Below are 23,129 nucleotides of genomic sequence, written 5' to 3'. Positions count from 1 at the left end.
GACAGTGCATGGCCCTCGGGGGTCATTCCCGTGGCCTGGAGACCATGTTTGGTTCCAGGGACCGGCTGAATGAACCCGGGGCGGGATGCTGAGACAGGGGCCTGCCTGCCCCGCCATCGCTCCACCTGAGTCTAAACTGTCTCTCAAAGGCAACAGCAGCCCCCGGGGCGTGTGGGGCTACTCCTGGCCCAGTGCTCAGACCTTTGAGCTATCTCCCCGCCCCGAGTAGCTAGATTCTTGAACGAGAAAGAGACGCCCACGCTCATGTCCAGTAAGGGGAAAGGAACAGTCATGTTCTTCCCTCTGCTAAGGGCAGGGCCGGCCAGGCCGGAACCAGCGTCCGTCCGAGACTCTCAGCAGAAGAGCTTCAAGGAGGCGGCGGCCCTTGATGAAAGAGCTTTTGTGGGGTCCAAGTGCGGGGCTGAGCACACACTAGAGTTTGCTCCGTCTCCTGAGTGAAGATGATTAGAAGCAGACCGAGTGCTTCAGCCTTAGAGGCGTGTACAGGGGGCCGGGGGCAGGGGGGTGTCTTGGCCGGGCCTGGCTCTGGGGGTGGGGCAGGAGTTTCCCTGGAGGACCTCTGGGGAGGCGGGAGGGGAGCGGCTGGGGCTCAGTCCTTCCCTGCTCCAGTGCGCCAAGGCCGCAGGGCGTCTAGGAGGGGGGTCTCTTCTCCCCCACACCCTCAGCTCCCCCCCCCCAGCTTTGGCTTCCAGACCCGGAGACAGCGGCCCCGGCGCGAAGGTGGTGCTCACGCAGAGTGCTTTGGCCAAGTCCTCTCGCTGGCACTTGCTCGCCTCCCGGGGGGCCAGGCCCACCACCAGCCTCTCCCTCTCCACGGCCTTCAGCTCACATTGGTCCCCGATCTGCAAGGCAAGCGGGACGGGTCATCACGCAGCACATGGGGGCCGGCAGCCCCTCTCCACGGGGGTGCACAGAGCCCGCGGCCCCACCACTCCCTGCGCCCCTCTTCCCCGAGGAGAGGGCCACCTGGTTAGTGCCCAGCGGGTCCTTCCACAGCTGGGTTCCAACTCTGTACGGGTGACACCGGCACCCCACACTCGCCACACTCCCAGGCACGTGTCACGTCCTGCCTCCTTCCACCCTCCCCAGGCGGGCAAGGGGCCCACAGGCCTGGGCTATGACTCTGAGAGCTGATGCATCGGGCTCGGAGCACGGAGCTGCCAGAGCCAGGCTGTCCGCCCGCTCCCCAGGCCCGAACCCTGAGCCCTGGGTCTTGGCGGTGCCCGAAAAGGGGGCTCAGTGCTGCAGAGCGCCCCCGCTGGCGGCCCCTGGTACTACAGCCTATTCCTCCAGCCGTTTTGCAAAGGGAGGTCTCCAGTAAGGGGCGCCGGAACTGCCTGGGAGTGTGGGGGTCCGCACCGCAGAGGGGGGGATCAGCACGGGGATGCGGGACAGCAGGGGAGAGGTAGAACCGGGAAGCGGGCGTCTCTGGCACCCTCCTTCCTGGTGCTCAGTCCTGCCTGTGATAAGGATCTTTCCCTCCCGAGGTTCTGGGAAGGAGGAAGGGGCCTCAGAGGGAGGCCCCTTCCTCCTCCCCGACTGCTGAGCCTGCCAGTCCCTGCTCCCCTCAGGCTCCTGCCCTCCCCCAGCTCCCCTGCCCCACCCCTGCTCACACCCTCCCTGACCACCCCTGCTCACACTCTCCTACTTCGCCCCTGCTCACATACTCCTGCCCCACCCCTGCTCACACTCTTCCCCCTCACCCCTGCTCACACTCTCCCCCCTCACCCCTGCTCACGCCCTCCTGCCCTTCCCCTGCTCACACTCTCCTACTTCGCCCCTGCTCACATACTCCTGCCCCACCCCTGCTCACACCCACCCTTCTGCCTCACCCCTGCTCACACTCTCCCCCTCACCCCTGCTCACACCCTCCTGTCCTTCCCCTGCTCACATTCTCCCCCTCACCCCTGCTCACACTCTCCCCTACCCTGCTCACACCCTCCTGCCCCACCCCTGCTCACGCTCTCCCCCTCACCCCTGCTCACACTCTCCCCCCTCACCCCTGCTCACACCCTCCTGCCCCACCCCTGCTCACACCCACCCTTCTGCCTCACCCTTGCTCACACTCTCCCCCCTCACCCCTGCTCATGCCCTCCTGCCCTTCCCCTGATCACATTCTCCCCCTCACCCCTGCTCACTCTCTCCCCTACCCTGCTCACACCCTCCTGCCCCACCCCTGCTCACACTCTCCCCCTCACCCCTGCTCACACTCTTCCCCCTCACCCCTGCTCACACTCTCCCACCTCACTCCTGCTCACACCCTCCTGCCCCACCCCTGCTCACACTCTCCCCCTCACCCCTGCTCACACTCTTCCCCCTCACCCCTGCTCACACTCTCCCACCTCACCCCTGCTCACACCCTCCTGCCCTTCCCCTGCTCACACTCTCCCCTGAGAGATCCCTTGTGCCCCTGCCGGCCCCTTTGACCAGGGCCTCTGGGCACACTGTTGGGGGACTAAGGCTGTGGGACCTGGCGGGGCCCAGTGCCCATCTCTGTCAGTGGGGCGACCCCTCAGCACCCCACACTTCCTCTGCGTCCCCCTCGACCCCCCCGGGACCAGCCATGGACGCTGACCCTCTTGGCACACCAGCCCAGCAGGCAGACTGTGGGGGCTGTTCGGACCCCAGGATAGGGGCTCACAGCTGTGCCTCAGTGACCCCACGCTGCTGCCCTGGGCAGAGGTCAGTGCCATACGCCAGTGGCACCTGGGCAATGCCCAGCTCTGGCCGCTGCTGCCGAGAGGGCACAGTGCTGTAGAGAAGGACGTGTGGACACTGCTCCCAGACCCCCGGGCCGTGTGGGGCCAGGCACAAGGCAGGGATGGCGGGGGGGGGGGGTCACAGTGCAGGAGGCTCAGCCTGGCTCGAGAAACTCCCCCGCAGGAAGGGACCCAGAGTGAGGGACACGGCATGCGGACACTGCCCAGCGCCCAGGGCCAGCAGGGAGACAGGTGTGTCTGTCTGGGTCTGTCTCAGGAGCGAGCCCCCGAGGGCTTGCAGGTGGCGGCCCTCCCGGAGTGGAGGCATCGCCTGTGACCTGGCCTGAACCCTAGCTTCCGAGGGCCGGGGAAACGGTACGGGGCAGGCGCTTGCCTTGCATGCAGCTGACCCGGTTCAGTCCCTGGCACCACGTGGTCCCCAGGAACGCAGATGGCAGAGGGAGCCGCCTGCTGGACACAGGCTGAGCACACAGCATCCCTTCCTTTTTCACGGTGCCCTGAGCACAGAGCTGGGAGCAGCCTGAGCACAGAGCTGGGAGTAGCCCCCCAAGCCCTGCTGGGCCCCAAAACAAAAGGGGAAAGTTACCAAAAGGAGCCACCTGGCAGGAGGGATGAGGGCCCGGTCAGACGCCCCCACCTCTGCCAGGAGCCCCAGTGGTGATGGTGTGGCCGGACGGGCCCCTCACACCGTGTCAGTCCACCCCTGCTCTGGGCTCGTGGGTGGGCTCTGAGCCTCGTCAGACGGTGCTGGGAGGGACAGGACCCCCTCGCCTCGTCCTCTCCAGCCCTGCGTCCCGCAGCAGAGGGGGAGCGGCAAGCGGGCACATTCTTGTGTATTTGTAGGAAAGAACAATCAGAGTTGGTTGGAACGGTCTGAACGTCCCCTCCAGAGGAAACTGCGAGACGGGGGCGGGGCAGCACGGATCAGTGACCCGGGCACCGTCCTGGCCTCCAGAGGCAACACCGGCTGGTGTTTGAGAAGGGAGGAGGGAGCCCTGCAGAGAGCCCGGGAGGGCAGGTGGACAGGGAGGCTGGGGTCCTGCCCCAGGCCGTGCCCCAGGACACACACACACACACACACACACACACACACACACACACAATGCCACTGACAGAAACATCTCAAGGACAAATACAGAAGACCGGAGGCCAGTTTGCCAAGCCGATGCCACCTCGTCCAGGAAGTCTTCCCAGACTGCACTGGTGGCAGCACCTCTGTACACAGCCTCTCCGACTTCGTTTTCCTTTTGTTCACGGGGAGGCGTCCGAGCCAAGAGTGGCTGGATCTTTGCAAAAAGCCGGTGGAAGGCTTCACTGGGGGCAAGGAGGAAGTGCAGGGCGGAGACAGCCTGGAGGGTGCAATCCAGAAAGGCTTCCTGGAGGGGCAGCAAACACTGGGCAGAGACTTTCCCTGAATGTCACAAGAAGCATCTGGCCCTTCAGACTGGGCGTCTGCGGGTGGGAGAGGGTTAGGGGCGCTGGCCCCACCAGACCAGACCCAAGCTTCCTGCTCAGGAGGCATCTCCCAGCTGATGCCCCTCCAGCTGCAGCCCCTCCCCCATTCATTCTCAGTGGTCCATCCTGATCCAAGGGGGGCGCCCATGGCCAGCCAGAGGGACTGACCCCAAGTCCAGCCCGCTCTGCAGGTCCAGCTCGGCATCACACCCTCCTCTGGCTGGGCTCCCTCCCAGGGAGGTCATGGGAAGGTGACCGAGCTGGAGAACCCAGTCTGGCCGCTTCCTGTAGGCCGGGAGGCCGGGTGCCTGCCACCTGTCTCGCAGGCCTGTGCTGGCGGCCGCCGCCTCAGAAGCCTCCTTGCAAGGGGCCTCCTGTCCAACCTGGGCCGGGCAGTGCTGCCACCTTCAGACAACGGACGGACCCCGGGAGCCCAGGCGTGGCTGTCTGTGGACACTGAGGCTTTGTTTGATTGAAATTCAGTGGGGGGGGGGGAGCGGAGCGATAGCACAGCAGGGAGGGCGTTTGCCTTGCACGCGGCTGACCCGGGTTTGGTCCCCAGCATCCCTTATGGTCCCCTGAGCACTGCCAGAAGTAATTCCTGAGTGCAGAGCCAGGAGGAACCCCTGAGCATCACCGGGTGTGACTCCCCCCCCAAAAAAGAAATCCAAAGGGGGCATGTGGATGTGTGCTGGCGCTTCCTGGCCAGCAGCTGAGATGAGGAGGGCAGAGGGTGCCATCCAGGGAGGTTTGTCCACACGCCCGGGTCAGAGGCCACTGCTCAGGGCTGCTTCCCACTGCCCATATGGGAGGCAAGAAATCCCTGTGGCCACAGGGTCACAGGACGCCCGTATCCCTGGACGCACAAACGCTCAGATAAGCAGGCCGACCCCCAAGCTCACAGGGGTGGGGGTGTCACCGAGGGGGAGCTTCCCTCCCGGGGTCAGCCCCCAGCTCCCCTGAAAGACAGGGTGGGGGAGGGGCAGGGCTTGCGCCTTCATTTGAACACAAGCACCACCCAGCCTGCTGTGCTGCACCCACGTGGCCCCCAGGTGCCAGGCGAGGGGGTGACCCCAAACCAACACCCCTGCCCCCAAACTTCATATCTGCTGCAGGGACCCCCACCAGAAAGCCTTGTTCCTGCTGTCGTCGGCTCCAGAACTGGGGTTCCAGCAGCTGGACCCTGAGCCTGCCCCCGCCTGAGCCCCAGGAGACCAGGGACCTACCCAGTGGCTCCAGGCATGGCCCAGCCGGCCCTGAGCCCCACCGCCTGGCCAGAGGGAGGGAGTGGAGAGACCGTTCCTCAAAGATTGTGAAAATCAGGGCGACGCGTCAGGACAGACTCAAACTCCCAGCAGGACACACGCGCTGGCTCGGGGCTCCTCACGGAGGCGCCCGGGTTCAATCCCCAGCATCCCGGAGGGTCCCGCAAGCACCCCCAGGAGTGATCCCTGAGTGCAGAGCCAGGAGTAACCCCTGCGCACCGCTAGGTGTGACCCCAAAACCAAACTGAACCGAAGTGTCTAGTCAATCCTGGCTACACTCACTCACACCCACTCACACATGCTTCCACTCCCCAAGCACTCACACATGCTGACACCCACATACATGCCCACCCGCACATGCAAACGCCCCTCCCTCGTACACTCAAACATACTCCACACCACAGGCGCTTGTGTGCCCAGGCGTGCGCGCACACGCCCACACCCGCGCGTGCACACGCCCGCACCCCCGCGCGCGCAGGCGGCGTCAGTCACCGCACCCGCGAGTGCCCAGCCAGCCGCCTGCCGGGCCGAGTGTCACGGCTCCTCCGGGCACGGCACAGGCCGGCGTGGTCCCGCGTCTGTTTCTCGGCCACTCCGGCGGCATCGAGGGCTCGCGGGTGCAGTTTCCTCGGGGGTTTCCCTCCTCGGCGCGGCGCTGGACGGGATCCCCGAGGCCGCCTTGGGCATCCCCAGGGGGCGGGAAGGGGGAGCGCAGGGGGTCTCCGGCCGCCGGGGCCCAGAACCCCGCAGCAGCCCCGGGGGGCACCCGGGGGACACCGGGGGCCGGAACCCCGTCGGGGGGTGGGTGGGTGGGTCCCCGACCGCCGCGCGCCCCGACTCACCAGCGTCTCCAGCTCGCCGCGCTCCAGCGGCTGGTAGCGGCGCGCCGCGGCGCGCGGGCAGCGCAGAGCCCGCAGGAGCCCGGAGAAGCGCCTCTCCACCATGGTGAGGCCGGGGCCGCGCAGTGCCCGTCGCCGGCCAGGCCGGACCCGGCCCAGGAGCCGCGGGGCCGCCTCCCTGCCCGCCCAGGTGACGCCCCGCCCCGGGGTGGGGCCGCGCCCGACGCACCTGGGCGCCCGCCCCGCGGGCCCTGCGCCGGGGCCGCTCCGAGCGCCCCGCGCCCACGCAGCTCTCGACGCGCCTTGCCGGACCCCTCCCGGCCGTGATTCACCCGCCCGGGCCGGCCCGACGGACCCCACCTGCCAAGCCCCTCCGCGGGGACCTGGGCCGGCTTCGCGAATGTTCCCAGCCTTGGGGTCACCGGGCTGCCCAAGGGCAGAGCTTCCTGGGAAGGGTGGTGGCGGGCACCAGGTAAGGGGAACACCAGGGTCACCATCGCTGTCACCGCGCAGGGAGATGTGGAGCTAGGGCTGGTGGGGGCGGGAGATGACCCGCCCACCCTGGCCTTGCAGCTGCTGACCCAATTCAGTTCTGGGCACCTCATGGTCACTCAAGCACAGAGCCAGGATTCAGCCCCGAGCACCACCGGGCGTGACCCCTGAGAGAAAGCCAAGTGGGTGGTGGGTGCAGTGTAGACCCGGCAACCAGCAGGTTCCGGCTTCATCAGAGGGGACAGGAGCCTAATCAGGCGGCCCCCACCGCACTCCTGGCCCTTCTGGTCTGTCCAGCACAGTCACTTGGGGCCACTGGACGCCGGGGCTGCCCCTGGGGAGCAAATCAGGCTGTGCCTGAGTGCGGGGACCCCAGCCCTGCCTCCCGCACCCCCTTCTCTGCTCATGGCTGTCACACGCTCACTCCCCACCTCCCCAGCCAAGACCCAGCTGTGGTGGAAGAGCCAAGCTGGGCGGGGCGCTCCCTGCGACCTCCGGGCCCTGCCGCAGATGTGCGCCCTTCCCCCATCCTTGTGTGGCCAGGAGCCCAGCCCGAGACAGATGCCACCCAGGGCAGGCCGGGGCGGTGTGAACGGGCGGCTTCGCAGCCACACCCGGGAGCCCGGCGGGGAGGGCAGCTGAGGGCAGGGCAGCCGGAACTGACCGCCAGGTCCCATCGCAGGGTCCGAGCTGGTCAGGGGGACAGAGGCGGTCCCCAGGAAAGAGCCAGTGATTGTGCCAACGCGGGGTCCCGCCCCCTTATCTCTCCGTCTTTTGGAACCAGCAGGGGCGAGCGGGCTGGCGGCACCTGGTCCTGCGCGGGGCAGTCCATCGGGCACTGCAGGCCAGGGGGCTGGAGGCGAGTGGAGGCCGGTGCTCCCCAGCCCCTCAGAAACGTCCCGGCTGGAGGCCTGAACCCGTGTGAGGAACAGGAGCAGCCGAAACCCCCACAGCACAGCAAGGAGGCGCTTGCCTGGCATGCGGCTGACTCGGGTTCGATCCCCAGCATCCTGTACGGTCCTCCAAACCCCGCCAGGAGTAATTCCCGAGTGCAGAGCCGGGAGCAACCCTCCCTGAGCACCGCCGGGTGTGACCTCACAAACCAAACCAAACCAAACCAGCACCCCAGGCCCCAGCCAGCAGCGGCTGTGTGAGACCCTGTTTCTGGTTCCCCGGGCGCGGCCCGCCCCCTGGACAGACTGAGTCGCCCTCTGCTCTCTCTCCCTCTGCCCAGCCACCGTTGATGGGGACCGTGGGGGCCCACACTGCAGGCGTGGGGAGCCCCCTCCCCCCTTTGGTGACACTGTCTTATCGGTGTTTCAGGGGCGTCGCTCCCGCACCAAAATTGCTTTTCGCGGCCCGTCCAGCTGCAGGAAGACGGGAAAGTGGCCATTTCCCAGTCCAGCTGCTTTCCTGGTGGGGCTCAATGACAGTCTGGGGCGACACGCTGTCCCGTGAGCACCAGTGAGGGGCCTCCTTGGCCCTGCCCCTCGGCCCGCAGGATGGACTGTCCACACTTCCTCCTATGCCCGTGCCGGGGACTGTCCACCTTACTTTTGAGGGGCTTGTTTTTGTCTTGTTTCTATTTTGGCATCACACCCAGCAGTGCCCAGGGCTTACTCCTGACTGCGTGGGAGTCACTTCTGGCGGGGCTCAGGGGTCCCTCTGGGGCCGGGGATTGAACCCGGGGTGACCGCCTGCGTGCAAGGCCAGTGCCCTCCCTGCTTGCTGTCACGCGGGACCTTGAGGGGCTGTTCACTGGTGGCTCTGTGCTCCATGAGCGTCCCCCTGGGAAGGGGTGTCCGTACCCCCGTCCCACCAAGCGTGTCACTCAGAGCATTGCCTGTGCTGTCTCATTCCGTGATGCTGCACCACAGGCATCGGGTCTTCAGCTTAAAGCCGGGGCAGCCGCCGGCTCTAGCAGCCTGATCGGGCCCAGCTCCACTCCCCGAGCCCGTGCTCTGCTGTGTGCCAGGCCCTTTGGTGCCAGGGCTGGACGCTGGGCTGCCCGCAAGCAGAGCTCCGTGACTCCGCCCCTCAGCACCGTCCCCAGCCCTGCTATAGCTTCTTAGTCTGGACTCAGGACAAACCTCATGGAATAGCCCCCCACGGAGACTCCTAGCGGGATCTGTCTGAAAGCGTTTCGGAAACAGACGCAGAGTAGCGCTGGGCTGTGGTGTGGGGGCGTCCCGGTTCCCTCGGGGGCTGCCCCAGCCGCACCCGCATTTCCCGTCTTGGTCGCCCGTCACCCTCAGCCCCTGGTTCCAGTGCTTCTCCTTCAGGTTTCCCCGGTTGGGTCAGAGGAGGGAGGGCCCAGAGGTGGCACGGCCCACAGCCTCGCATGCGGCTGACCCTGATTTCATCCCGCACAGCCTAGGGTCCTCGAGCACGGCCAGGGGTCGCCCCTGAGCACAGAGCCAGGGACTCCCCCCAGCCCCTCAGGCCCCCCATCCTGGGGCCCACTGTCAGATCAGGGCTGACGGGCCATTGGCTGGGGCGCGGCCGAGGAATCCTGCAGCTGGCAGCCGTGGGGAGCCCGGGGCAGGCCTCAGCCTCAGCCAGGCATCCTGCCTTTCTGGAAATGTCTGCTCCAGGTGCCCCGGACAGGGAGGTCACACCCTCGTCTGCTCTGGGGCCTCTCCTGCCCGTGCGTGTCCAGCTGCCGGGGCCCGTGTCCCTCGGCACTTTGCTGCTAATAAACCACACGGAGAAAGTGGGCAGTGTGGCCTCCCGCAGCTTGGCTCCCGTCCAGGCCGCTTGGCCAAGCAGGGGAGGGCGGCTCCTGGCAGAGTGTAGGGGCGTGGTACGCGGCCCTGCGGCCTGTGTCGCTGGGATACCGGCTCTGTCTCTCTCTCTGCCTCTGTCTCTCTCTGTCTCTATCTCTCTCTGTCTCTTTGACTCTCTGTCTCTGTCTCTGTCTCTCTCTGTCTCTTTGACTCTCTGTCTCTGTCTCTCTGTCTCTCTCTGTCTCTGTCTCTCTGTCTCTCTCTGTCTCTTTGACTCTCTGCCTCCATGTCTCTCTGTGGAGGAGAACGTTGGCTTGCCCTGGCCGCTGGGAGCTAGCGTTTGTTGATTGCACCCAACCTGTCAGTTACCTCTGTCTCCTGATCAGACTCTGACTTGTAAATATTGTCCTTCTCTTCTCCTTAATGTCCTTTGCGTGGTTAGCTAATTCACAGCAGTTGCTTTTTGTATGGACACAGGAAGACAGTTAAAAAAACAAGCCTGTGGCTTGGGAGTTGACTGACTCCAGATAATAGACCTCCCGGACATCTGCTCTCTCGACTTAAGCCTCAGTTGTCCTTACTTCCTAGATCCCCAAAAGCAGGATCCCGACGAGGGACTGGACGGACCCAGGGCGAGCGGTGAGCTATGAGATACCCTGGCATCGAAATGGGCCTGGCCAAATGCCCTAATGCTTAACTATAAGTTACGAGCTTGGTCATGGGCAAATTCTGTCACGATCCAAAAGCAATAACTAGATTTGAACTCTGCTGGGGTTAGAAATGATTAATCTGACCGGAGCACTGTAGTCTGAGTCTGTAGTGAGACGTCACCAGGAGAGTCACCCTACAAGCCTGAACGTGTCTATTACTGTGTCTATACAGAATGGTAAATATCAGGAAGGAAAATTAAAGATGTTAATTAAGTTGCAGGTCTAAGGGGAGGAGAAACACACTTTCAGGGCTGATTTGCCCTCGTGGGCTGCAGGTGGTCGGTCGGGAAGACTGGGAAGACGTTTTTGATCACGCTTCCCGTGGGGAGAGGAGAAAAAGAGCGGCTGTGGGGAGAAGGGGGGATTGAAGAAGACAGAGGAGAGGAGAGGAGAGGAGAGAGAGAGAGAGAAAGAGAGGAGACAGGTGCAGCGGGGAGAAAGGATTGGGCAGTTAGAGACACGGATATAGACACAGAGTGAGGGTTGGAGGGAGCTGGGACAGACAGAGATGGAGTAAACGGAAACTGATCAGCAACCCCCACTCCTCCAGCCCCCCAACATGGACCCCTCCCCCCTTCACCCCCCCCACGAACCCCTCCCCCCTCTCTCCCTCACCCGGCCACCCTACATCACCCTACCTCCACCCCCACCCACCCCCCATCCTAAACCTGGCCCTGGACCCTCCCCCCTCATCCCTGCCTCCCGCTTGGCCGCAGGGAGCGCCCTCTGGAGGCCTCGAGGACGTGGCTCTCACAGCTCAGAGCCCTGGGGACAGTGGCGAGTCCGTCACCCGGCAACGTGGCCTCCTCCCTCCTGTCCCCGAGGAGGGCCCGCTGCCTCCCTTCCTGCCACCTCCCGGGGCTCCCAGTACTGTCAGCCCCCACGGAGCCTCCGACCCCTGCCTGATCTTCACCCCAGGAGCCAGAGCCTTGCACCCGTCCCCACGGGGACACGGGGACCCAGACACGATTCAGCTCCCAGCACCCGAGGGCCCACATAGAGCACTCCAGGCCCCGCCCCATTGGGGTGAGAGCCCTAAACCCACACAGCCCTGCCAAGGAGAGGGGCTGCTCCTGCCACAAGCCCCCCGCTCCAGCCTGGAGAGTGAGAGCCGGGTCATGCCCTGATGGGGTCAGAGGCAAGTCTCTGAACTGAACCCAGGGCTGCTGGAACCCGGCCGGGGGCTGGGGGCAGCAGGGTGTGCCCCTTTCCAGCGATGTGGGCCCCGTGGGCACGTTCCCGTGAGCTCATTGCCCAGAGAACAGTGCTTGGAAGATCCTGAGACCCGGGGCTGGTGCCATAAGCAACACTGCTGGCAGCGGCCGGACTGGGGCCCAGGGCATGGCCCTTGCCTGCCCTGCTGGACACCCCGCTGCCTGCACACCCCTCTCTCCCAAATAGATTCCGGGGGCTTGAAAGACAGGACAGCAGGCAGGGCACTTGACCGGGTTTGATCCCAACATCCCATAGGGTCCCTCGAGCACGGGCAGAAGACATCCCCGGGAGCAGAGCGGGAACAGGCCCCCTGCGTCGCTGGGTGTGGTCCCAAAGCCAAATTAAAATCAAAATGTCTTCCCACTCCTGCAACAAGCGGAGGGTCCCCTCGCGGGAGGCCAGTGCCCGTGTCCACTCGTGTCCGAGGGCCCCAGCAGCCCTTGAGGGTTTATGTGAGAGTAAGGTGCGTCCACCCCACCCCCGGGTCATGCCTCTCTGGGCGGCTGCTGGGAAACTCTGACACTCACACTCCTGTGTAGGCGCTGCCTCCGTGTCCAGACAGCCCTGGCCAGCAGGGAGCTTGTCCACTCGCTGCCTTTCCGTGCTGGGAGCCGGATCCTGGCTGAGACTGCTCAGGGTTCCAAGCCAGTTCCCTGCCCGTGAGGCCCCTGTGCCCTGGCTGGGCCTGCACGGCCCTGCCTCAGTTTCCCTGGCTGCCAAGTGGGTGTCCCTCACGCCTGACTCTCGGAAGGTGCTGCTGTTTGTTTACGAAGGGCTCACGGAAGCCAGGCAGGGAGCAGGGAAGCTTCTGGAACACGGGAAGCTTTGTCCTGAGGCCTAAGGCCTTGGCTGGGCCCCTGCAGTGGGGTGGGGGTGTCTCTGGAGACTGCACCTCCGCCCCGGGCATTCTCCTGGGACCGCGGTCTGCTCTGGGCCACCCACCGCTCTGCCCTGTCCTCCCCTCCCAGCCTCAGTGACCACTGCAGTGCCAGGAGGGGCGGGGGCAGCAGCCCGGGCAGCAGGGCTGCACCCGCCATCAGACAGACCCTGCCTGGGTAGGACTGAAGCCGCCGGCGCCGGCGGGCACCGCGTGGGGAAATCCCGCCCAGCCAAGGCACAGCGCACCTCCGCACTGATCGCCAGTCTCCGTGTGCAGAAGGGAAACCGAGGCACGGCGGGCCACTGAGGCGCGTCAGAGAGGGGACGGGAGCCCTGAGAACGCTCCCCGCCGCACCCCTCTCACCCCCGCCCAGGGAACCCATCCCCGCACCCCCCCCACCCCCCACCCCCGCGGGCGGCTGCAGCGGACCCTGCCACCGTCCCACGCCCACCCGAGCGCTCCGCTGCTCCCCAGCCCCCTCCCACCTCGGACCCGGCTCGGCCTGTCTCCAGGCTTTCCCGCCTTGGCCGTCCCGTCCCCGGGGTGCGGTGACTCAGGGGTTCCCAGGAGACGGCGTCTGCGTGTGCTGGAAGCTTCCACCGCCGTGACTCCCCAAAGGCGCACAGCACCCAAGCGCAGCCGTGGCCCAGGCTGGGCCCCAGGTGCAGGGGCTGGGGCTGCCCGGGAGGGAGCAGTGAGTCACAGGGACCGCGGGAGGATTTACTGGGGTCACAGGGCGATGCTCAGCGAGGGCCTCGGGGTTCTCAGGTGGGCGGGGGATAGCGGGGCCCTGGAGCCTGGCGGGTGATGCCAGTGTCTTACAGCTCCAGGCAGGGCAGCTGCCCATGCGGCATGAGTCTAAAATGTGAGTGGGGCCAAGTTTCAGGCGCCCGCCTTCAGCCAGAGCTCTCCCTTAACACGCAAATCTTCCCAGACTGAGCAGATATTGCGTCGCCACCTCCAGGGAGCCCTCTGTGACTGCCCCTCCACTGTCCTCAGTTTCGATTGAGCCTAGTTTCTTGCCTGACTCTCCCTGTGTATGTGGGTGTGGGGGGACGGAGCCAAGGGGGCGGGGTGGGCTTGACGCTTTCGCCCAATCATAGCAGCCCTTGTCCCATTACTTGAGGGGGCTGGGGCCCTTGCTCCGGGCCCCTCACCTGTGAGCTGTGACCACGGGGGCCATTAGCAGAAGGACATGCAGCCCTGCTCCAGTCCTGACAGTCTCGGACGCCGCCCGGGAGCACCCCTGGGACCCCGACTTCTCTCCCACCCGCTTCCTCCCCTCCCACCCGGGCTCCCCCGTTAACCACCCCCCTCCCCGCCCCCGCCACCGGGTCTGCCCAGAGGGTTCGTGGTGGGCGCAGGGCTGAGCTGCCACTCCCCCAGCATGGCACCGGACCCGGCGTTGGTGAGGACACTCGAGCAGGGACGCTCAGGTCCAGGCTCCAGAGCAAGAGACCGAGTCACCAGGAGGACTGGGGGATGCGCGCTGGTGCCCGCCCAGCCTCACAGGCGACCAGCAACACAGCACGCTCCGGCACGAGGTTTACTCTGGACGCTTGAGGGGGCAGCAAGGCAGGGCTGACCGCGGAGGTGGCCCCTGGCTTGGGGTCCGAGAAGCTCCGTGCCCCCCAGCTCCATGCTCCAGGGAAGGTGTGTCACTGCAAAGTCACGTGCATCTTCATCCGAGGGGCAGGGGCAGCTTCCGGGGGCCCCAGGCTGCAGGACCCAACGCTGTCCACCCCCCCGCCCCGGGCCATGGGTCCGTCCCCTCACGCGGCTGCTCCGGAGTTCAGCGCCAGGTGCCGAGGACGTCCTCTCAGGTGGGCTGCAAGGAAGCCGGGAGGGGTGAGAGGAGGCGGGGCGGGAGCGCCCTCCCAGGACCCCGCTGCCAGCTCCCGAGGGCACCCCTCGCCCTCAGGCCTGGCGCGCCGTTTGCTCCCTCCTCCCCGCTCCCGTGTGCTGGATGAAGAAACGGTCTGGCCGGTGGAAGTCTCTGGCCAGGATTCCGGGTGGACGGGGGGGGGGTGGCTCTGCCCAGCCCTGCTTCGTGCTCTGCCCAGCCCAGGGGTCCCCCAGCTGCCACCAAGCAAGTGACAGAGGGGACTGGGGACCTTACGCTGGGCCCCTTGCCTGTGAGGCTGGGCGGGCACCAGAGCGCATCCCCCAGTCCTCCTGGTGACTCGGTCTCTTGCTCTGGAGCCTGGGCCCTGCCGGGCTGACCAGCACACAGCACGCCCGAGGGGCTCAGGGGGTCCCGCCTGGGCCCCCACGGGTGCCAGCTCCTCAGATGCTGAGCGGACAGGCACCGCCCCCTAAGGTCCTTTTTGGGCGACAAGCTGCTAACGGCCCTGTGGGGAGAGCCCAACTCCTTTCCCCCTCCCGGCTGGTGATTCAGGCTGCCTGGGACCCCCATGCAGTCACCCACCTACCTGCCGGCTACGGTCTCTCTGGGTGAGCCCCCTTGGGTCCCGGGCCCTGTCTGACTCGTCCTCCGGGTCGCCCTCTGAGGGAAACCGTAGATCAGGGCCAGGTCACCCTCTTGGCCCGTGCGCACGGCCCCACAAGGGCACCCTAGGGCCTGGGCCCACCCCCTGCCCCCCACCCTTGTTTCCCCAGCCTCAGGGGTGGTCTGGCTGCTCCTCTGCCTCCCTGTTCCTTCCCGGTGGGCTTCGAGACCCTTCCTTCGAGGGGCTCCAATGGCCAGTGAAGTCCACGGGGGCTCCTGAACCCTGAATGACCAGGTCGATGTCAGGGGCGTGGGGTGGGGGGACTGGCCGGGCCACATGCACCACCAGCACAGAGGAGAGGGCTGTGTGCCGACAGCTGTGTGTGACCGACGGCTGTGTGTACCGACAGGCTCATGCAGAAGTTCTGACGATCCTTCCACTGTCCGGGCCGCACGGTCAGCGCTCGGTGTCCCTCCCGACTCTGCGCTCAGGGATTCCCCAGAGGTGCTCGGGGAGCCACACTGGACGTGAGGATCAAGCCCGGGTCAGCCCCTCCCGCTGTCCTGTTGCTCTGGGCCCTGCCCTGCCGGTGCTCAGGGAAGCGTCATGAAGGATTGAGGACGATGGACAGAGGAGGGTGCGTGGATGGACACGGTCGGATGGTGCGTGGACACAGGGTGGCAGAGACTCGGGTATGGATGGACGCCGGGTGGACAGTGTGGAGGGGCTGAGAGGGAGGTATGCGCGATGACGGCTGGAGAATGGGGGGGGACACGTGTCCACGGGGGACAGATGGATCGGGGGACATGCACGTACGGCAAGATGATGGTGTGACGGCACGGCAGTCCATCTGGGACAGGGTGTCTGCTGTGTTTCCCGTCCCCTGGGTGACGCAGGGCACAGAGCAGGGGGATCTGCCTCCCCAGCCCCCAGCCCCAGCCCTGCCGCCCTCACTAGGCCTCTGTGCAACACCCCGTTTGTCCTCTGCACACATTCCTGCCACGGGGGGTGCCCGGGTCCCAGGGGCCATTCACAGCAGGACCCGGCCCCTGGGGGAAGCGTATCTCCCCTGCCCCGGGGGCCTTCGCCTCTTACCCAGGGTCTCCGGGGCGCGCTCACCAGCATCTGGCAGGAGGGAAGTGGGAGGGAAATGCCCCCAGGGAGAGGGTCAGCCTATCAGCATCCCCCCCCCCCCAGGCCAAGGAGACATCTGCATCGTTCCTGTGCTCTCTGGAGCATGCGGTAGAACTTTCTAGGGGCTAGCTGTGTGGCATGTGATGTGATACTGTGGCTGATTGAAAATATTATTTGTCCCCAGAGGAACACAAAGTAGCCGCTCTGGGATGTGAAGCAATTGGGCGGGAGGCGGGGGCGGGGCTTCTCGCCGCGGGGAGGGGCAGGGAGGCGGGGCGGGGCCTCCTCCCGCGGGGGAGGGGGCGTGGCTTCTCCCCTCGCGGAGGGGGCGTGGCTTCTCGGCTCGCGGAGGGGGCGTGGCTTCTCGCCTCGCGGAGGGGGCGGGGCTTCCTCCCGGGGAGGCGGGGCGCTCACCTGGCGGCTGCTTCACGCACTGCCCGCGGTTGGGGACCCCCCGGGCCGCATCGCCCGGGCTCAGGATGTGGCACTCGTAGCCCGAGGGGCAGCGGAGCGGCTCGGCCCCGTCCTCCGTGGTGCTGCAGGCCTCGGCTGTGGGGACACGGGCCCCCTCTGCGTGCGTCCACGGGTGCACACGCTCACTCACGCAGCCCGAGGCCAGGTCAGCGCAGGCACGCGAGGGTCAGGCTCACGGGTGGGTGCACACGTGCGGCCGAAACAGCCTGCACAGGTCCACACGCGTGGCAGGCGAGCACGTAGCCCGCCCCACCCCACGCTCCACCACCACCGCCACACGTGCTACAGCACACGCACGTGCGCACCTCCCTCCCAGACACACGCCCACGAGCACGCGTGTGTGCGCACTAGCCGCACACTCACGCGATAGCCCCCCGCACCCCTTCGCTGCTGCACCCCGTGGCCACCGCCCTCAGCGGTCAGCGCACACCTGCACCGCAGGCCGCCCTGCAGCGAAGCCCAGCCCTGTCTGAGGGGTCGGCAGCGCCCAACCCGGGACGGAGCCCCGTCCCTCACCCCAGGGCCCTGGGAAGGTCTGGGGGCTCTGGGTCGGGCCTCTCCTGCCCAGGATCCGAGGAGGGACCAGAGCTGCTGTACCTGGCAGCGTCTCCTCCGGCCCGTCCAGCAGCCAGACGTTCCCGCCGAGCCATCGAGGTTTCGGCTGCACCAGCCAGTCTAAGACTAGAGCACAGGCAGGGTAAGGCGAGGCCCAACTCACGGGCCTCGGGGGTGCGGGGGGCTCCTGCCTGGGTCACCCCTCCCAGCAGGGTGCCGGCGGCCCGAGGAGACTACAACTCCCAGCCTCCCTTGCAGCGGCCGTGGCCACGTGACCGGGTCTGGCCAATGGGCGCGAGGACAGGTGAGGCGCTTCCTGCCCGCCCCCCTCGGCTCCCTCTGGGCAGGTGGAGCAGCCGGCCAGGCGCCTGTGTCCTCCGGCCGGGGTGGCCGCCCCTGGCCTTGTGGGTGTGTGCGGTCGTGGCCGGAGTGAGACTTAGCGACACTCACTCTTGTCTGTTGAGGTTTGGGTCGGTCCTGGCTCTGCTGGATCCGGACGAGCGGGAAGGTGGTGGCCCCCCCCCCCCCGCCCCCTGCAGCTCAGCATCCCCCCTCGGACCCGGGCCCCGCTGGTCAGGACCGCCCTGGAGGCCCCGGAAGTGTCCTGGAAGCGGCAGGCGGGACGGGTTCTCCACTCCGCTCCGTTGGGGCCCCGCATCTATCTGGGGCTCTTTCCTCTCTGGACAGCTCCCGGGCTGCGTAGCTTTTTTTTTTTCTTTTTGGGGTCACACCCGGCGATGCTCAGGGGTTACTCCTGGTTCATGCACTCAGGAACTACTCCTGGCTGTGCTCAGGGGACCATATGGGATGCTGGGGATCGAACCAGGGTCGGGCCGCGTGCAAGGCAACCGCCCTATTCGCTGTGCTATCACTCCAGCCCCAAGCTGCGTAGCTTTGAGACCCCACAAGTGGCCTCCCTGCACGGGGCCAAAGGCAGAGGACATTTCTCCACACTCTACCTTTGCGTGACCGTGGGCAGCGGCTCAGCTCAGAAGCAGGGCTGGGGGCTGCCGGGCGGGGACGGCTGAGCCTTGCTTGGCCGGTGGGAGGCCCATGTGCCCCGAGCACTCCCAGGAGTGACCCCTGAGCAGAGTGGGGGTGAGCCTCAGCACTGCCAGCTGCCCCCCGGAGCCTGTGAGCACTGAATGAGATATGTGGGCCAGCCCCAGCTCCAGCGTTTGGGCATAAAACAAAACTTGGGGGTCGTAGTGAGAAATTCCCCAGTCTCCCCCTCCCTCCTCTTGGAGAGGGCACTTTGTGGGGGGAGGGAAGTCACCCAGACCCCAACTCTCAGACGCAGGGAGTACCCCCAGCAGGCTCAGAACAGCCCCGATGCCCGCTGGGCTCAAGGGCCAGGCTGGGCCCTTCCTGCACCCCCATCCCCCACCCCGGGGCATGACCCACCTGGGGGGTCCGGGACAGTCTCCAGGCAGGCGAAGGCACAGCCATTGTAGCAGCAGCGCTGGGGCGGGGAGCACTCGGCGTCTGCCTGACAGCGCTCAGCCTGGCAGGCGCCCACGGGCAGGGACTGCGGGGGTGGCGGGCAGTGGTCAGCGTGAGGCTCATCCTGTGGGCACAGGGCAGCGCTGGGCTCAGCGACCCCATCCTGGGCTCCCACAGATGCTGTTTCTCGCGGGACAGCCCAGCCGCAAGGCCAAGGCCCAGCAGGTGGGAGGGCCCTGGGGTCTGGAGGGGGTGGGGCCTCAGGGCTGTCCCGAGGAACACGGGCCAGCAGGCTCTCAGCAGACTGGACAGCTGTATGTCCCGCTGCACATGTGACCCGCACACGCACACACACGCCTCTATCTGCATGTCCTATCCATGCATGACCTACACACACATACACACTTCTTATCTGAATGTGATCCTGCCCACGCATGACCCACACACCTGCACACACATGCCTCTATCTGCACGTGCTCAGGTTCACATGTGATCTGTACACACGAAGACACGCCTCATTTTGCACATGCTCCTATCCACGTGCTACCTGCACACACACACACACACGCCTGTCTGCACGTGCACCTTCCCACGTGTGACCTATACATATGCAAACATGCCTCAATTTGTACGTGCTCCTGCCCACACGTGACCTACACACCTACACATGCACACATGCTACAATTTGCATGTACTCCTGCACATGCGTGACCTGTGCATGTGCCCGAAAGTCCCGTAACTCAGCTGAGCCTCGTCAGCGCAGCGGTGGGGAGGCAGCACCTGGAGGACACAGCAGGGCCCACTGACGCCTCTAGCTCACAGCCAGGCAGTCGGAACCTGGGGGAGCAGGACCCCACCTCGACACCACCGGGAACCCGCTGCTATAGCCCTGGTGGACCCCGGGGAACCACAGCCCAGACAGCACAGAGCCGCTGGGCAGAGAACGGCCGAGGGAGTCCCCAGCACAGGCGCACAGGGAACACACCTGGGATGTGTAAGGTGACTTCCAAGTGCAAGGCGAGACATTCCCCGCCGCCGGGAGCGCTGACGCATGCACTTCCCACGGCGCCCTGCAGGTGGCGCCAGGCCACTGAGAACGGCCCTGGGGAGGAGGGTCCGGAGCCGGAGGGGAGGGGCGGGGCGGGCCTGGCAGGGACAGGTGCTGGGGCCCAACCTGGTCTACCCAGAAAACTCCATTTGGGGGTGTCCAGCCACGCCCAGCGGTGCTCAGGGTTCACCCCTGGCCCGTGCACGGAGCCCGGGGCCCACAGGCGGCTGGGCTGTCCCTCCAGCCGGTCGGGGACGGTCCTCGAGACTCACTTAGGTCATCTGACCTGGCAGGGGTGCGGGGGTTCTCCCAGCCAGCCGGAGCAAGGCCCCCAGGGGCCCTCGCCCTGCCAAGAAGCTCTTAGGTCTTTTCCTCGGCATGAGCAAAGGGAGCCCCATGGGCGTCAGTGAGACGCTCTGACACTGTCCCTGCAGGCAGAGGAGCGTGGGGGTCCCCGGGGAGAGCTGGGGGGGGGGTCGTTGTGGAAGGGCCTGTGCCCCCCCGCAGTCAGCAGAGAGCCAGGAGTGAGGCGGAGTGTTTGGGGCCGGGACGTTCTGGTGCTTCCTGGGTCTGAGACAGGACGGGCGTCGCCGGACGGGATTCTAAATAAACCCCAGGGTGGCCTCCCGGGGACGCTGGGCTCAAAACCCCAAGGCCAGTCCCACCAGAAGGCCAGACCAGAGCTGTCCAGCCCCCCTCTGGCAGCGCCCCCTCCCCTCTCTTGCCTGCCCTGCCCTGATGGCCAGCCTGGCCTCTGGGGACCCTGGACCTCACACGCCCAGGGTCTGTGCTGAGGCCACCGCGGCCACCAGCTCAGCTTTGCGGGTGGACCCTGAGTCCTGGAACTGCCCAGTCCTGGCCTCCAGCCTGGGGAAGTGGGGGCCTCCCCCTGGGGCCAGCCCCAACTCAGGGCACAGCCAGCTCCCCCCACGTATTCCTCCTGCCCCCGCCCACCCCTGAGCCTCCAGCCAGCCCCAAGCCCTGAGTGGACATGGAGGGGAGGGTCCCCATGCCACTGTCTGGCCACACCCTTCAGGGCCCCAGAGCCAACGAGTCACCTCTTCTTTTCCTCCCCAACGAGGAGTACTAAAGTGGGGGGTTCTGGCCTCGCTGGACAAGGCCCCTCCCAGCCCAGAGGGCCCCGTCACACACGGTGATCAGCTCTGGGCCCCGCCCCTGCAGGCCCCCAGGAGCACTGTGGGAAGAGAACTCCTGCGGGGTGCTTGTGGGCAAGGCTGGCTCCGTTCCACTGAGGCACGCGGCCCCAGGGTCCGATCTCCTGTGCTTCCTGATGGAGGCCACGAGACCTGCCATCCTCCAGCCGTGGAAAAGCCACGGGCAGGTGCAGGGACCTCGGCCACAGGCTCAGCCACGCAGATTCCAGGCGCCTGGATTCCACAGGGGCAGGGCGGGGTGCACAGACCCGGGTCCCCGGGGAGGGCCTGGGCAGGCCCTTAAGGCTCTTACGGCCTGGCCGTGCCTCAGTGAAGCACATTAGCTGGAGGAGTCAGCGCGGCTTCCTGGCAGGGCCCAGCACCCCCTGGAGCCGGGAGCCGCCTTTCCGCGCCGTAAACATCCTTCCCTCCAGGAGACCCGGCCATGAAAGGAGAAGGCAGATTCCGGCCTTCTCTGGAATGTTCCAGAGGCTTCATCACCAGACCATAAAACCCCCAGCCGGTCTGCCGGTGTGGGAGGGAACCAGCGCTCTGGCCATCGCACGTCCTGGGATGTGGACAGAGGCCTCGGCTGGGGTCTCCACACTGGGGACGGTCCCCACCTCAGCGCCTGTCCAGAACCTGCACTCCTGGCTCCTGCCATGGGCCTCCCCCTACCACGGCCTGTCCCCAGGCCGGCCGTGCCAGGACACCCCTGCGTCCCCCCGCTGCCTGCAGGACAGGCAGCCAGGGGGCTCGACCCAGCACAGCCACGAGGAGTGAGAGCCCCCAGGAGGCAGGGGCGTCCCCCCAGGAAGCCGCCAGGGGCCTGGTTTCCCTGGACATCACTCAGGGGGCTGGAGCAAGGCACAGCGGGGGACTCGCGGGCACCCAGCCACCAGCCCCCGCAGGAGTGACCCCCAAGCACTGTCAGGAGGGGCCCCCTAAACAGACCGTGTCCTCTCCAAGAGGCAGAGAACTCCTCACCTGTCGGCCGGGATCCTGGAGCCCAGAGGGGCCTGCAGGGAGCACGTGGGCGGGGCCGAGAGGCTGGGGGCAGGGTCGAGCATGGGGGTTGGTGGGCGTTTGGGGTCCCCGAGGCCTGGCGTTGACCACAGAGCCCCTTCTGCGGCCTCCTGTCCAGGGCTTGCTCACAGGGCTGCTCCCTGCCAGTCGCGATGTCTGCGGCCCCTTCCCGGGACCCCACTGTCCCCTGAGCACCTGCTCTCCCGCGGCCCCCTCCGCTGCTGGCTCTCCTCCTCATCCCTCTGTTGTGTTGTTGGTTCGGGCCGCACCCCGGGATCCAGTGACGCTCGGGGCTGGCCCGGCTCCGTCACAGGAATCGCTCCTGGGGAGCTCGGGGTCCCCATGGGGTGCCGAGGACTGGACCCGGGTCTGCAGGCGCGCCCTCCCCGCGGTGCTATGCCTCGGCCCCTCCCCGGGTCCTTTGTTGCGGTCATTTACCAGGTGACTGCCCGAGAATCCCCAGCATCAGTGCTCAGAGAGCTCAAACACCTTGGCTGAGGTCACAGAGCCGGGGAGTCTGGATTCAGACCCAGTGTTGGCTCGAACGTGAGGTTTTTTTTTTTTTTTGGGGGGGGCGCACCTGGCAGTGTTCAGGCCTTGCTCCTGGCTCTGTGCTCGGCCTGGCTCTGTGCTGGCCCAGCACCTTCCCCACGGCCCCACCTGCAGGCCCCACCCACGTGTCCCCGTCGGCCCAGCACTGCTGACCGTGTCCCGCTGCCCTCCCCGACGTGACCGTGCGGCCCTCGGAGGGGCTGAGCTCACGACCCCACGGCCACCCTGCTGCCAGTTTCCTGAGGGAATGAGCAGCCGTGCTGGGCCTGGGTCACCCCGGACCCGTGTCTGAGCCGGCCAGAAGCAGCCACAGGGCCCTGCCTGTCCCCTCGTGCCTGGCTTCAGAGGGACCTGCCTGCCTGCTCTTCAGGGACAGGGGGTCTGCAGGTGGACAGAACCTCCCCCGCCTGCCCGCTCGAGCACTCACGTGGGGCTCCTCTGCCCGTCCCTCACGCAGCGCCTGTTTCCAGAAGCTTCTGGCAGCAGCAGCCTGGAGCAACAGCAGGAAGCCCAGAGTTCGAACTGTCCAGCGGCCGGGCAGAGACATCTCTGCGCTGCCCCAGGGCGAGAGGCCCCTCGAGCTGTGGACGCCTGCTGGGTCCAGGCCACTTGTCCTGGCCTGGGGACTGGGTATTCGTGCCAGGGCTGGCAGTGGCTGGCAGTGACAGCTGGCCTGGAGCTCGCCACCCAGACGTCCAGACAGTGGGAGGGGCCCCCCACTGGCCAGGGACGTGGCTGGAGGGCGGCTTCTCCGGATACTGAGACTTCCTTGCGGCCCCTCCCGAGGGATGTGGGCTGCGGGGGCTGCTGGGGGCTCCCGGTGCCGCCTCGCCCATGTTTGGAGCGGGGCTGGCAGGGACTGCCCTGCAGGCAGCGGCCCACGAGGCCAGTGCCAGTCCCCGGGCACTCCCGCCAGCGCCCAGGGCTCCAGCATCTCGGCCGGGGCATCTACTCGCCACAGATTTCCCGC

At 66.5% G+C, this 23,129-nt stretch overlaps 2 protein-coding genes across 2 annotated transcripts in view; both read right to left on the bottom strand.

Moving 5' to 3' along the window:
• Positions 1-6,405, bottom strand: part of ATP2C2 (ATPase secretory pathway Ca2+ transporting 2) — a 31,381-nt gene extending 24,976 nt beyond the window's left edge. Inside the window, exons 1-2 of the mRNA XM_056136148.1 lie at positions 6,304-6,405; positions 753-863 (exon numbers count right to left, since the gene is read on the bottom strand). Coding sequence (XP_055992123.1) covers positions 753-863; positions 6,304-6,405 — 213 coding nt within the window. The remainder of the gene's footprint in view (positions 1-752; positions 864-6,303) is intronic.
• Positions 6,406-14,095: 7,690 nt separating this feature from the next.
• On the bottom strand, positions 14,096-22,706 carry WFDC1 (WAP four-disulfide core domain 1). Its single transcript, XM_056136147.1, has 6 exons — positions 22,587-22,706; positions 18,341-18,503; positions 16,979-17,062; positions 16,322-16,456; positions 15,869-15,898; positions 14,096-14,151 (listed from the first exon to the last, which is right to left on the bottom strand). The coding sequence occupies exons 1-6, from the start codon at positions 22,704-22,706 to the stop codon at positions 14,096-14,098; spliced, it is 588 nt and encodes a 195-aa protein (XP_055992122.1).
• Positions 22,707-23,129: the final 423 nt, after the last annotated feature.

The sequence above is a fragment of the Sorex fumeus genome, unplaced genomic scaffold, assembly GCF_029834395.1.
Source record: "Sorex fumeus unplaced genomic scaffold, SorFum_2.1 ptg000122l, whole genome shotgun sequence".
Taxonomy (NCBI): Eukaryota; Metazoa; Chordata; class Mammalia; order Eulipotyphla; family Soricidae; genus Sorex; species Sorex fumeus.
Note: the sequence above shows the minus strand (reverse complement) of the source record. Positions and strands in the feature narration are given on the sequence as shown.